The 15,879-nt window shown below is 44.6% G+C and overlaps 2 protein-coding genes across 2 annotated transcripts in view; one reads left to right on the top strand and one right to left on the bottom strand.

Annotated features, from left to right (window-relative positions):
* SCYL1 (SCY1 like pseudokinase 1) overlaps positions 1 to 15,879 on the top strand; it is a 1,168,528-nt gene that overhangs the window by 1,044,789 nt on the left and 107,860 nt on the right. The gene's annotated exons all lie outside the window — the stretch shown is intronic.
* Positions 1 to 15,879, bottom strand: part of LOC147692337 (uncharacterized) — a 76,701-nt gene that overhangs the window by 31,886 nt on the left and 28,936 nt on the right. The window contains exons 3-4 of the mRNA XM_086937479.1: positions 13,647 to 13,922; positions 2,892 to 3,097 (exon numbers count right to left, since the gene is read on the bottom strand). Coding sequence (XP_086793605.1) covers positions 2,892 to 3,097; positions 13,647 to 13,922 — 482 coding nt within the window. The remainder of the gene's footprint in view (positions 1 to 2,891; positions 3,098 to 13,646; positions 13,923 to 15,879) is intronic.

The raw sequence follows: 15,879 nt of genomic DNA on the forward strand, positions 1-15,879 counted from the left end.
GTTAGGTAGGCCTAAAATCGTGTATGCCGGGAAGTGTGGGATCTCCGTTTCGAAGTGTAAATCTATATTCCTCAGTACCTCCTCCCAGTAGTCTTGCACCTCCGGGCATTCCCACAGCAGATGGATCATGGTCCCAGTCTGTCCGCCTCCCCTCCAGCACTTAGGGTCTCGCCTAGGGTTGCTCTGGTGGAGGCGTTCCGGGGTCAGGTGCCAGTAGCAAGCCACTTTGACCGCGGCCTCCCTACTCGCCATGTTGCTAGCCGTGTGATGGGCCCTGAAAAATATATCGTGCCATTCCCTGTACGCGAGTGCCCGCCCAAGCTCTTTCTCCCACCTCTTCTGCCCCGTTGACTTAGCTGCCGGCGCTGGTGGGGACAGAAATTTGTAGAGTTCCGTGATCGCCCTCTTATCGTCCGATTTGGCCAGAAGCCACTTCTCAAAGGGTGTGAGGAAGCGGCCCACCTGCGGGGCGACTTCTTTGTGAGTGAGCCAGTGTCTTAATTGAAAATATTGGAAGTTGTGCGGACGTTCTGTCCCGTAGCTCTCCTTGAGAGCCTCCAATGTCATAAAGCCCTGCCGGTCAAACAGGTGTCCTGCCGAACTACATTCTGTAGATCGCCACTGAGGAAAGGCGCCAGGGGCCGTCCCAGGGGCGAACGCCGGGTTATCAAAAAGGGGTGTCATCGGCGATGGAAAGGAGGTGAGATCTCTAGTTGTTGCTACAGCGTCCCACACTTCTAAGAGTGTCCTGGTGATGGGGGATTTTTTTATATACGCCGGTCTGTCGCGTCTTGTCAGGAATCGGACTCGCCAGAGTGGCATACCCGCCATCGCCCTATCTTGAAAGAGCCACCTTTTCTCTGAGGTCGGTCTGGACCACTCTAGGAGGTAGCGTAGCTGGGTAGCTTGGAAGTAACGATGCAGGTCAGGGACCCCTAGCCCCCCTTTGGCTTGCGACCGTGAGATGAGATCGCGCCGCATTCTAGGGCGTTTCCCGGCCCAGACATATTGCTGTATGGCGTGTTGCAGCTTTTTAATCGTGCCCAGTGGGGGAGTGACCGGGATGGTCTGGAACAGGTATAGCACCCTCGGCAGCACAGACATCTTGACGGTGGCCACCCGGCCTAGCCACGACAACGGTTGGTGTCGCCATCGGAGGAAATCTCCTTGGATACGGTGAAAGAGCTTGGTATAGTTATTTTCCACCGTTTGGGCTGTCGAGGGAGACAAGTCTATTCCTAAGTATGGTAGTTCCAGACGTTCTTGTAGCCCTCCGATCCGGAGCGAACCTCTGAGGTTGTCGCGCATTGGACCCCAGTGGTAGGATCAAGGATTTCTGGATGTTCATCTTAAAGCCCGAAACCTTCCCAAGATGCTCCATTTCCTGCAGAAATGCTGGGATCGAGACCCCCGGGTTCTCAACAGCGACCAGAATGTCGTCTGCGTACAAGCTGATGGTCTGCTCCTCGCCTCCGAAGGTGACGCCCTTGATGTTCCGGTTATCTCGCACTCGTTGGGCAAACAGTTCCATGTACAGGGCAAACAACATCGGCGATAGAGGGCAACCTTGCCTCGTGCCACGCCGGATGTCCAGTGGCTTGGAGCCCGTCCCGTTCACCCTAATAGTTGCACGGGGGTTGCGTAACAGCTTGCCACCCAGGCTCTGAATCTCTCCCCAAGCCCGATCTCGACAGTGTCTTATCGAGGTGAGTCCAGTCCACTCTGTCAAGCGCTTTTTCAGCGTCGACCGACAGTAGGACAGCATCCGAATCGTTGTAGTGGGCTTTATCGATGACGTGCAACGGGCGTTTGGTGTTGTCTGCGCATTGACGTGAGGGTATAAAACCCGCCTGGTCTGGTTCAATTATGCCTGGGAGACATGGCCCCAGCCTTGCAGCTAAGATTCCGGTAAAAAGCTTCAGATCAACATTCAGAAGCGATATTGGCCGGTAAGCCGCGCATTTAGAGGTGTCCTTTCCGGGTTTTGGTAGGACGATTATGTCTGCCTCGAGCATCTCTTGCGGGATCGAGCCCGGGCCTCGAAACGAGTTAAAGAGTTTTGTCAACACTGGGGCCAGAAGTTGGCAAAAGGTTTTGTAAAAGCCAGCGGGGAACCCATCTGGGCCTGGCGCCTTGAGTGGTTTAAGGCGCGCAATGGCAGACACCACCTCCTCCAGGCGGATGGGAGCGCCTAGCGCTTCGGAGTTCGCACCATTCAGTGCGGTCACATTGGCTTCATTCAAATACTCTGTCCCGTCCTCTTCCTACGAGGCCGGTTCGGCCTCGTACAGCTTGGCGTAAAATGCCCTGAAAACCTCAGCTATGTGCTCATCTTCGCAGTGCTCACTTCCGTCTTCCTCGCGTATGACTTGCACCCTGGCCTTGACTGTTTGCGCTTTGAGTTTGCTGGCCAGCAGGCGACCGGTCCTGTCTCCCCCCACATAATAAGTGTGCTTGAGGCGTAGTGCCGCATATTCTACCCTGTCCAAGTCAAAACTTGCAAGTTGCGCTCTGGCAGCCTTCAGTTGGCGCCAAATCCTGGGGGCTCCCGTCCGACAATGCACTCGCTCGAGTTCTAGTACCTGTGCGGTTAATACCTGGCGCCTTTCTTTTTGTATCCTGTTATCGGCGGCCGAAATCGCCATCAGCTCACCTCTGACCACTGCCTTTAGTGCCCCTCATACCGGGGGCATGGCTACCTCACCTGTTTCATTCCTGCTAAGGTAGTCTGATATATTCTGGGAGAGTTGCTGCGTGACTCCTTTACGCGTGAGCAGGGACTCCCTGAGCCGCCACCTACCCTTGCCAGAGTGAATGCGGGGGACTTGCAGGTGTAGTAGGATTGCGTCGTGATCGGACAGGGCCGCTGGGGTGACCTCCACGTCCTTTACCATAGGGGCCATATCTGCCGATCCAAGGAAGTGATCTATCCTGGCATCAGGATTGAGTTTTAAGTGATTATGAAACATCCAGTCATAGATGAATGTCAGTGAGGTGTGAAACTTGAGGATAGAGTCATGGGAGGAGGAAAGGTCGAAAATGAGCTGGAGTTCATCGGCATAGTTGAATACTGATACCTCCATTTTTTGTAGGGCGGCTATGAGAGGGTGGATATAGAGGTTAAAGAGGAGGGGAGAAAGAGAAGAACACTGGGGGACCCCGCAAGAAACGGAGCAGGAGGGAGTAGAAAAGCCCTCCAGCTGGACGGCCTGTGTCTGATCCTGTATGAAGGAAGCGAGCCAGGCCAGGGCAGTCCCCCGGATGCCGGCGCCCCCGACACAGTCGAGGAGGATGGAGTGGTCGACCGTGTCGAAGGCGGCGGGCAGATCGAGGAGAACAAGGGCCTGGGGGGAGTTGATATCTGCACTCCTCCTGAGCTCATTCAGGACGGAAAGAACAATAGATTCTGTCGAGTGGGCTTGACGAAAGCCGGCCTGATGGGGTGCCAAAAGGTGGTTCTCCTCTATGAATGCAGAGAGACAGGTGGTAACATGGCTCTCCAGGATCTTACCCAGGACTGTGAGCAAAGAAATAGGGCGGAAGTTGGAAAGGGAGGAAGGATCAGCCCCAGGTTTTTTTAAGATGGGAATGACTGTGGCTGATTTAAAAGCAGCTGGGGCAATTCCCTGGGTGATAGAAGTATTGAGGAGAGTAAGCGGGGGTTCAAGGCAACTAGAAAAGACCTCCTTCAGTATGCGAACAGGGCAGCAGTCAGAAGATTTCACTTTCTTCAACAAGGTAAGAAAGGTCTCCTTAGGGATCGCGGGAAACTGATCGAGAAAGATAGATTAAGGGGAAAGTGAAGGCAAAGAAAAGGAAAGGGAGGGCAAGGTAATGTTGTATTTAATAATGGCGATCTTCTCAATGAAATAACCATTAAGGGAGTTGCAGAGGGATTGAGAGGGAGCAGGTTTGGGAGAGACTCTATCAGCAGCTGCTAAGTTGTGAACAATAGTGAAGATCTCCTTGGGTTTGTTAGCCGCAGGGAGAATCTTTGAAGAGAAGTGTTTTGTTTTAGCTAATAAAATAGCTTTCTTGTAGTCACGAAGGAGAGCCAAATATTGGGACTTAAGGATGGGGCAGTACCCGTGCCTGCAGTGGCGTTCAGCTTGTCTGAGTGATAGTTTGAGGGCTTTAAGGTCGTAAGTGAACCATCTGTTGGCCTCATGTGAGCGGCACGTCCTGACTAGCTTAGGAGGGGCAGCTAGGTCACAGGAAGCAAAGAGCCAGCTGTTGATGGCGGCCACTTGCGAGTCAGGGGAGGCATCAGCCAAATGAGGTAGTGAGGCCGCGAGGGAGGAACAAAGGCGGCCGTGCCCACACGGTTCCAATTCCGAGCCCAGATATTTTTTGGGGGGGAGGACTTGTTGATGGCCCCTAGGTCAAGGGAGAAAGAGATCAAAGAATGATCAGACCAGGTACAGGGAGAGATTGTAAGGGAGGAAATGGACAAGTTAGCTAACCAGATCTGATCCAGGGTATGACCGCAAATATGGGTGGGGAGGTGAATCTGGGGAGTGATATTTAAACAGTGAAGAGATTCAGTGAAATCTTTAGATGTAAAGTGCACCCAGGGATCGTTGGGCCAGAAGTGAAAATCGCCCAGGATCAACACAGAGGAATTATTTGACCACTAGAGTGGCCAGCAGTTCCTGAATAGCTGGAATGAAGTGAGGCATAGCCTGGGGTGGACGATAGAACAATGCACAAGTAAGAGGGACCATAAGGTTGACCGAACAGATGACTAAAAAGTCGGCTGAAGCAATTGAGGGATAGGAGAGGAGCTGGAACTGGAGGTTGGAGCGGGCTATCATGGCCACTCCGCCTCCCACCTTCCCACCCGGACGATCAGCTCGAAGGGCATAATAAGAGTCTGGGAAAGCCGCTAAGACATCAGGTGAGAACCAAGTTTCAGTGAGAAATAAGAGGTCAGGTTTTGCGGAATCCAAAAGATTAAACGGCTCTAGTTGATGCTTAACCGCCGAGAGGGTATTGAGGAGATAGGCCGTGGCCATGGCAGGAGGGCCGGATAGAAACTGCAGAGAGGGTTCTAAAAGCGCCGATGACAGCAAGGTTGTCTGAGCCAGAAGCAGTGATGGGGGTGGGTAAACTGAGATATGCAAGGTTTTCAATACGTGCCTGGATGGAGGCTCTAATAGGCCAATCACTCTGGCAAGCATGGAGTTGGGTAGAGGAATAGATTAAATGCCGGGCATAATGATAGGCCCTGGGTCCCGACCGGTCGCGGATGGGCACAGATGGGCTTGACTTTGGCGCGCCTTTGGCGCGTCGCTAGCGCGGCCGCTTTGCGGCCGGGAGCAAGTAGACATGATATGCTGGCGGGAGTGGCCGTGCAACTGCACCGCCGACCCAGGGCTTCCCCCAAGATGGCGTGTGTCCTCGCCGTTACCCTGCTGCAGCGCCTAATCGGCTGTGCGGGGAAGCAGAAGCAGCGAGGAGGGGAGGGAAGAATGAGGGTAAGTGTACAAACGGCAAAATTAAAAACAAGCAAACAATTTTAAAAATAAGCAGTCAACTGTGCTCCTGGCTTTCCCCCTCTGAAAAAGCAACAGGGGGCTGCGTTGCAGAGAGGTGTTAAAAGGGGCGTGGCCTCATTACATCTCTCTGCAACGTAGCCTCCTGGCGCATACTGGAGATTCCTGGTGGGCTAGTTGGCCCCCAGGGACCCCTAGTATGCAAGGGGATGTAATTCCCCAACTAAGAACGCATTACGGGGCATGTTTGGACAGTGGTGAAGGTAGGGGACGGGGCTTGAGGTGACATGTGTGCAAACACGCCCTGTGGCGTGTTTTAGCTTGGGGAATATATTCCTCTTCAATCCAGAGGTCCCCTAGGGGCCAACTAGTCCAACGGGTACCTCTAGTAAGTGCCACGGAGCTGCGTTGCAGAGTGTTGTAAAAAGGGGGCGTGCCCTCTGAACACCTCTCTGCAACGCAACTCCCTGGCGCAAACTGGAGGTACATGATGGGCTAGTTGGCTCACAGATGACCTCAGGATTGAAGAGGAATATATTCCCCAACCTAAAACGCACCACAGGGCGTGTTTGCACACATGTCTCCTCAGGCCCGACCCCTTCCTTCACTATTGCGCAAAATATTCCTCTTAAATCAGCCGAAGAACGAATTCAGATTTACTCACCTGTTATCACGAGAGACGTCAGTGCTGCATCTTTCAGCCCACTGCTGATCCTGAAAAGTAATTGTAACCATACTTACAGTAACTTGAATTTCCTTCCATAGGTTAACATTGACTGGTTTCAATTGAAAATTTTACTAAGAGTCGAGTTTTGGAACTTTAAAAAATTCCTCAAAAATCAGCCGAACTATGAATTCCGATTTACTCACCTGTTATCAGGAGAGACCTCATTTCTGCATCTTTCAGCCCACTATTGATCCTGAAAAGTAAATCTAATGGTAGTTACAGTAACTTGAATTTCCTTTCATAGGGTAACATTGACAAGTTTTTCTTGAAAATTCTTTCAAGTGTGGAGTTTTTGAACTTCAAAAAATTCCTCAAAAATCAGCCGAACTACAAATTCCGATTTACTCACCCGTTATCAGGAGAGATCTCAGTGCTGCATCTTTCAGCCCACCACTGATCCTGAAAAGTAATTGTAACCATACTTACAGTAACTTGAATTTCCTTCCATAGGCTAACATTGACTGGTTTCAATTGAAAAAATTTCTAAGTGTGGAGTTTTGGAACTTTACAAAATTCCTCAAAAATCAGCCGAACTACGAATTCTGATTTACTCACCTGTTATCAGGAGAGACCTCAGTGCTGCATCTTTCAGCCCACTATTGATACTGAAAAGTAATTCTAATCGTAGTTACTGTAACTTGAATTTCCTTCCATAGGATATCATTGCCTGCAATATCAAATATATATAAATTAAAAAATATAAAAATATTACAATTTCAATTTTTTTAAAAACATTTATTTTTCAATTTATATAAAAAATATGTAATGTAATTTAAAAAATAAAATATCTAAATATAAATAATTCAAAATAATGTAGTAAATCAGTATAAAAAATATAACAACTAATACATTAAAAAATTATCATTTACAAAACCTTTGAAATACACTGAAAAAACCATAGGTTTCACACACGTTATAGTTAAAAATTAGCATTTAAAAACCTTTGAAATTCACTGAAAAAACCATAGGTTTCACACACGTTATAGTTAAAAATGAGCATTTAAAAAACCTTTGAAATTCACTGAAAAAACCATAGGTTTCACACGTTATAGTTAAAAATTAGCATTTTAAAAACCTTAAAATTCACTGAAAAACCATAGTTTTCATACATGTTATAGTTACCTGGACATTTCACTCATACAAAACCATTAACTATAACTCGCGCGCCCGCATTGCACTGCTGATGACGTCACATATTACATCACTCATGACATGGTCAGTAATATATGAGTGAAATGTCCAGCTAACTATAACATGTGTGAAACCTATGGTTTTTCAGTGAATTTCTAAGATTTTTTGTAATTTTTTTAATGCAGAATTTGAAAATACACAATCAATTGTTCCAACTGTCCCGCCACTTATAAATGTCCTGCAGATATTGTGATTCAAGCATCACACAGCCATTTAGCCCACATCCCGGAGGCCGGGCGGTGATAGCGAGACAGTGCCAAACCTGGTAGAGCACAAAAGAAACAATGACATCTGCTCAGCAGGGTGATCTCGTATCTGCTTTGCTTTATTTCCCCGTCCCCTGGACCCAACAAAGAACCTGTCCTATAATGCAAACGGTGATTACTGGTGGGTACTGCTAGCATAGCTAAGCAGCCTATCTCCAACCTTCTATCCCCCAGGCTATCGTCATAGGGGAACGAACTCTGTGTACCACCCCCCTACTAAGGAAATACCTGACCAATCGTACAACCCAAAGATTCACACATGCCGCCCTTAGAGGTCAGTCCTCTCTTATATCAACAGTAGGACCCCCAACTACACCACCTATACCCTCCCCTCTAACCGTTACTGGTGTGGGCCTGGTACTGTATCTCGACTCCGAAAAGAAAGAAACCTGTAGGATCTATACTCATCCTTCCGTGCATCCCATGGAACTGCATTCCAAACCCTCCTTCCTTAGTCCTCCACTGGTGCCAGATTGTTACTTAGCGTTCGCACTAGTTCCTCTCATGCTCATGCCATCTCCAGACTCTTTTCATTAGCCGTACGGGCTGCCTGGCGAAGCCTAACCGTACCTTCACTACGGGCCCAGTTAAGTAATTTGCTCGCCCATCGCCTACCAGAGGGACGCTCCTTTGATTTCCAGTGCCAGGTTATCTCCCTCTGGGCCACGATGAGACCCAGATCAATAAATTTACTAGTGATTTTGGTTGTTCTCGTGTGAGGAAACCAGAACAATAGACAAGTCGCCATGTCATACTCCACTTGCCAACCTATGTTTTTTTTTTATATATATATATATATATATATATATATATATATATATATATATCCATCAAAGCACTCCATTCTCTCGAATAGACCTCTCCGACACTCAGAAGTTGCTGTGCACGCAATTTTATTCAGCAGGAAAACAACGCGTTTCTTCACTTCACTTTGATAACTTTATTTCGGTCAAAGACCATAAAAGTGCAATAAAATATGTACAAACACAATAATAAAACATAAATACTTCAGGATTAAAAAGTTATTAAACTTTGGTTATCAAAGGAATAATAAAGGATAAAAGCAGTAGTCCACAGCTGGATCACGTTTACAAATTGATACCAAACAGTTGTCCTTTTACTCTTTCGAGTAACATGAAAAACGGACTAACACCCATATGTGTACAAATTGGTACTTAGTGTGGCGGACATTTTGGAAGAGTCAACAATGCTATAAACAGGTCAGAAATTCATTCACATACCCTTTGGTGCTTATATCATATCAAAAATCAACGTATAATATAGACAGGTCATGAATTGATTTAACCATATTACGACAAAACACTGTGTCTCAGATTTAAAGGTTACTGGCAGTGCACACGACCTTCAGATTGATTACCCCCAATATTAATGGTGATCGCAGCTTGCACATTTTAATCTTATTGCCTGCGTATCAAGGCAAAATTCACTCATTAACAGTTTACCGCAACGAAACATAACGTATCAGATCAACTCTGCCCAAGTGGGCTGTTCTCGTGACATCTATCTTAATGGCTATATTGCAAGTTATTTGGAAGCTTAAGGCCCTAGTGGGCAAACCCTGTGTGTCTGTCCTGATCACTGTCAAGGATTTTTCATCAACTTAAGAATTATAACACAGTTAGCTATGATGGTTCAAAACAATTCCGCCCAAGTGGGCATTCTTACAACACATGCCATTACTCGTTCGTATAAAAAGTTATGCTGATTCGCTAAAGAAAAACGTCCAAGCCCCAGTGGGCAAGTTCTCAATGTCAGAAACAGTTCTATTACAGATCTGAATTCCCAGTCAAAATTTGTGCAGCCGCATGATCTTCCACACTCGACTTTAGTTGACCTCATATTCCTAGTCCCACCTATTCATCAAGTACCTCTGAAAGATAAAATACATAGAACTATTTAAAAGAAAGACCTATATCGATCTAACTGCAGATTACAATTATGATTACATTATATCAGTTTCATCATCATGCTAAATGTACAGCTAATTCCTCATTGATGTTCAATCCATTTGGAGTCATACATTCAAAGTCAATAATATATCTCGACTCCATTTGTCGCAAAGCAAGTTTCCTGTTTCCTCCTTGAATTCCCAGATTGACCTTATCGATGACCACCATTCTCAGCAGATTGTCATTTTGATAGTGGTGATCAAAGAAATGACGAGCCACAGGATATTGTACATTGTGATTCTTGATAGCCCTCAAATGCTGTAGGACTCTCTCTTTCGCTTTCAAAGTTTTACTGCCGACATACCATCTGTCACATGGACATATGAGTACGTACACACAGTACATTGTATGACATGAGAGTGATTTTTTGATCGTAAACACCCTCTTAGATGTTGGAACTATGAGTTCCTTACAGTTTACACTATTGCGACAGGCCTTACATGATCCACAACATTTAAAACCTGGATTGTTTTTGGGTTCGATTTTACTCACTACAGTATTGGGGCTCAGATCATCCTGAAGCGATCTACATTTGATTTGAGGATTTGGATTCAGGTACGGTTTCAAATGGTTATCGGTCAAAAGGACATGCCAATGTTTATTAAAAATCCTCCTGACCTCGTGTGCCTGTCCTGAATAGGTTGTGATGAATCTTACTTTAGTTCCTTCTTCTTCTATGATATTGTTGGTATTGAGTAGCTCATTTCTGACGGTATTATCAACTCTCTTACACGCCTGAACAATGATTTTACTTTTATAGCCCCTTTCTTTAAAGCGATATCACATTATGGTTTTTTCCAGCTCATAACCAGCAGTAGTGCTGCAATTTATCTTTGCTCGTAACAGTTCCCCATGGGGTATACTGTCCACCAAGCTTCTGGGGTGTGCGCTTCTGGCATTTAAAAGGCTGTTGCCTGCAGTTTTTTTACGAAAGAGGCTGGTAGTCATGGTAGCTCCTGGAATTTCCACCTGTATATCAAGAAATTCAATTCTGGTCTTATGTATGTGTTCCGTGAAGATTAGATTCACATTGTTCTTATTTAGTAGACCTACAAATGCTTTGTCAGAGTTAGTATTTCCATTCCAAATCATAAAAATGTTGTTGATGTACCTAAGCCACAGGACAACTTTGGTGTTAAATTCGGCTAGTTGACTGGACACCTGCGCCTCCCACCAACCCATGAAGAGGTTGGCATAACTAGGGGCGAAGCAGGTGCCCATAGCCGTGCCCTGTGACTGTCGGTACATCTTGTCATCAAAAATAAGAAAATTGTTAATTAAACAAAATTCAATTAATTTGATCAACATTTTGGAATGATCAAGATACGAGATAGATCTAGATTTTAAAAAGTGTTCCACAGCTGCCAAGCCAAGATCACATATATAATTAAGATTGTGAGGTTCTTTTTGAGTATACGGAGAACTATAATACCTCGAGCTTGCAGTGAACTAATGGCATCTTATATAGTTCCAGTCTCCCCATTTCTTCGTTGCTAGTTCAAGCAACTGCATTTAGTGCCAATCGATCTGAAGACGAATGGAAAGTATGATTTATACCTACACATAAAAAATAGCCGTATTCTCTCTCTCTTTTCATCTTTGACTTCGATTTGAACAGGAAAGACTGTATGAGTTACTCTCCGCCATATAACAGAGCCCTTTGAAGGATATGATAACCATGGACCATCTGAACCCTTAATCCGGTTGGAAATCTTTTTCATCTCAGGTATTTCTCTATTTTAGAACTGTACCAAAATGGGTTCTGCCAATGACATAGAGAACCTAGCTACTTGGACTGACCCCCATGTCTCCCCTACATTTTTTATTTAGAATTTTGGAGACAATAAATTCTTCTGGAAATACCTGATGCTTTATAAAATTCTACCCCTGACTGCCTGATCCTCTGTAAGTATTCTCTCTGCCATCTGGATCAATATATGCGATAGGGTACTTGTTATAATGACAGTTTAGCTGACAGATTTTGAAAGGAAAGGATAAGGTAGGCATTTTTAAATCCAAGCCACCTTGGGCCCGACTATGCGGTCTTATCCTGAACCAGTAAGGAAATATAACTGCGTCAGTGAGTAGTATGAATAAACCGTAAAGAATGTTTGAGTGAATGTTGAAAGTGTAGAATGTGGATTTACCTACCTTCTCCTTGGTCCATCGTTATTTGACCAGTGACTCCTTGATTGTGGGGGGACATACCTTGGGAGTGCCTATATGATATCGGAGCCATGACATCCATATTTAATAGTTTTTAACCATGAGAATAATCAAATACTGGATATAATATTGTTGTTGGAAGTATGTATGGAAATATATAGCTACATGATACTACGAAATGTTTTTTATTCACAGCGTGTGTGTTCCCCCTCCCTGGTTGTACCCGCCCGCCCTGACGAAGGTGCTCAACACCGAAGCTCGCTTTGGCGCTATTCATAAGAATGGCAGTACCCTAGTCCTTATGGAGAACGTTTTTTCCATCTAATCTGCCTCCATAATTTGCACTTACATCCATGCAACCTTAATTCTATCTTTCCGTTGCAGGCCTCGTTGTACATATATGAAAGAAAGGCATGAATGAATGTGAATTTGATTGATTCCCTGAGTATATCTGTGCATGTGAATTCCCCATGTCTGCCCAGGAGTGTGTGGAACACTGATACTTGCCGAGCCTCTTCCCTAGAAATATCACGTGAAACACCCTTCCCTTTCTAGTTTTATCAACAGAATCTTATATATTTATATATTGAATGTACTGTATTTGAGAAATGCCAGATCTAATAAAAATAAAAAATATAAAAAAAAAAAATATTCTTGATGTTATTGGCTCTGATCCATAGCCTATGTCACCCCATTAATAATTATTGTGGATCCTCTAGGGGACCCTTTTGACGCACCTTGACAGGGTCTTTGCTTTTTCTATTCTTATTGTGCTAATCCCCTTTTTTCCTGCCAATATCAGTAATTCCCTCGGGGAACCCCCTTCTATTCTGTTACGAACTTTGATTCACTCAGGTTTCCCCGCCGGAGAGACGTGATTGCTGCTCGCCTCCACACGCCCGGCCATAGGCTCTGTCCTTGACCTCCGATACCCATGGGTTCCTTCCGTCGCAGCCCATAGATTTCCTTGATTGAACAGACGACCGCGCCAAGACGCCCCGTCGCTTCCATTATTACCTCAGATCCATTGGGATCGTTCACGCGCTTCAGTCATATCGCCGGACTACATTCCTTTTTTTCCTACAGCATTGAAAATGAGACAACCCCGTCCTGAAGATGGTCCTAATTGATCAGGGACCGAAACGTCGTCGACCCCACAGCGCTAATTGAGGCGCAACATTTAGCGAGGCTCTACAGAAATTGTGATTTGTGATTCTAAGTCACCTTAACTATGTCACACACTGAGCCACCCAATGTATAATATTTTCACCTTATTTACATTGCGCCGCCCACACTGTTCACCCCATCACTTGCGTCGCCTTCCACCACTTGTATATATTTGAGCACCAAGCCCACTCTCGATTGTCATTGGAAATTTTGAACTTTTTGCTGTTCTAATTATTCAATTTTGTCCTTGTCCTCCTTCTTAAGAACCAAATGTATAAGCAATTATTATATACAAATCATTGGAATAATTTTCTCCTTATTTTCTTGTTCGTGTAATGCTTTCTGCATACCTTACCAATTGTCTTTTGGAATTCCACCTGTTGGGATATTGTATTTTCATACACCTTTGAACCCCAATCCCGACTAGGTATATGGGTCACACTCCTGTTTCCTTTACTAGTTCTCTCTGCAACTTTCGCTTTTGCCTAATTGATGACTGACAGTGAATATCCTCTCTCAAGGAATCTCTTGGTCATGATTTCTTCTTCTGCACTGAAACTATCAGGGGTACTGCAGTTTCGTTTTACCTGTAGAAGTTCACCCAGTGGTATGCTGTTAATCAGTGAACTCGGATGGCAACTCCGTGCATGTAACAAACTGTTACCTGCAGTGGTTTTCCTGAAAAGAGAACTCTCAAGTTTTTCGTTTTGAACTGTAAGTCTCAGATCTAGAAACTCTAGTCTGTCTTTTGACCATTGGCTGGTGAACTTCAGATTAAAACTGTTCACGTTGAGGGCACTCACAAATTCTAGTGCTTCATTCTCAGTGCCCTTCCAGACACAAAAAATATCATCTATGTAACAGACCCACATGGCCACCTTTTCTTGAAACACAGATGATGTTCTCACTACTTTCTCTTCCCAGTATCCCATGTAGAGTCCTGCAAAGCACAGAGCAAAGCAGGTCCCCACAGATGTACCAAGGGTCTGTTTAAAGATCTTGAAGTCGAAGAGAACGTAGTTCTGTGTCAGGCAAATTGACATCATCGCAATGAGCATCTCAGTATGAAAGAGATAAGAAATCGATCTTTCATTGAGAAAATGTCTTCATGATTTTAACCCCAAATCATGGAGGATGCATGTATATAGGCTCATGACATCAAGCGACAAAAGGGAATCGTTGCTATCCCAATGGAGTTTCTCAAGGCCTCTAAGGAAATCTCCTGAATCTTTTACATAGGAGGGTAGTTGCTGCACGAGAATTTTAAGAAAATGATCTACTTATCAAGGTGTTCTCAAGGCAACTTCCTCTAGAAGAGACCATGGGCCTCCCTTGGGGATTTTCTTGATCCTTATGAATTTTGAGTAGAAAATAAAGTGCTGGAAGCTTGGGGAATTTAGTCTAAACATTTTAATTTGTCTTGTTCTAATAACCCCTTATCTTTCCACTCAACTAACTGCTCTTTAAATTTCCTTATTGAATGCTCGTATTCCATTCTGTTGCTTCTACTGTATCTGTCACTGTCTGAAAGTTGCTTCATTCCTTTATTGATGTAATTCTGCCTGGACAGGACCGCCACATTCCCACTCTTATCTGCTTTTTTAATCACTATTGAATTGTCATTCTTCAGTTTCTCAATGGCCTTTCGTTGTGCCAGCGTCACATTATTCCACCCCCTTCCTCCATTTCTGATTGGACAATAAAAAAATATTCTTGTCTGACTCCTTTTTCAAAGATTTCAATTGCATCATTCTTAATTTGTGGCAGGAATATCGAATTAGTTTTAAAGCCACTAACAGCACTTACATCTAGGGGAACATTCTCATTGATCAGATTCACAAATGGATCGCTCTCAACATCTTCAAAATCCGCTAGGATGTCCAAAGTGTGGAGCAATGCAACATCTCCGATTCTAATACTACTGCATTTGTTTTTGTCTTTTTCTAAATCTGCAACATTAGTAGCTTTTGTCGCATACCATTTCTTAATGCCCAATTTTCTTTTGAAAAAGAACAAATCTATCCAACTCTGCGTATAGTTAAAGTCATTAGAGGGACAGAAAGTCAAACCCAATGATAAAAGCTCTACCTCCATCTCGGTGAGTGTTCTCTCAGATAAGTTGATGACTGTTTTTCTCTCCATTATTTCACTTTCACCTGACCCCTTGTTCGGCTTCCCACCGGGCTTCCTAGTTCTCCTAATGTTGAGGTATTCTTTTTTCTTGCTCCTCTGCTTCCTCTTCCACAATTTTGATACTCCCCTTGTTGTCTGTTGCTTGTTTGTCTTCCTTTGGCAACCATATCAAACTCTGTTAATATACTGGTTTTTACTCCAGCAAACTCTGAAATGTTGGAAAAGTCACTGCCACTAGTGACACTCCCATCAGTTGGATTGTCGATACTGACTCTATCCTCGCTAGTGTCCACTTGTCTTCCAGGTTGTGCTTTTTCTCCTGTTGTTAAGTTCCTCAATTGGTCATACTTCTTCGCAAATGTGAGAATCTGGGCTTTTTGGTAATCAACCAAGTCTCAAAGTGCATTCGATTGTGTTCCATTAATTAGTGACTGCATGTAAAAAGGATTCTGTTGTTGAATGGGTAGTTGTGTGGGTAGACTTAGGCATCAGTAAGTGGGTATGTAGTAACTGGTATTGGTGTGTCAATGGTTTCAAATATGGTACTCTATATTTTACAGTGATTGATGGAAGGTCACACTAGTGTATGATGAGGTGTAACGGATTATCATAGAGGATAATGTCATCAGTGATGTCACTGACCATGTCATGAATGATGCAATATGTGACATCATCAGCAGTGCATTGCAGGCGCGCAAGTTATAGTTAGCAGAACTAGCTATAACGGATGAATTTCTATGGTTTTGTACGAGTGAAATGGCCAG

Source organism: Lissotriton vulgaris, chromosome 9, assembly GCF_964263255.1.
Source record: "Lissotriton vulgaris chromosome 9, aLisVul1.2, whole genome shotgun sequence".
NCBI classification, from domain to species: domain Eukaryota; kingdom Metazoa; phylum Chordata; class Amphibia; order Caudata; family Salamandridae; genus Lissotriton; species Lissotriton vulgaris.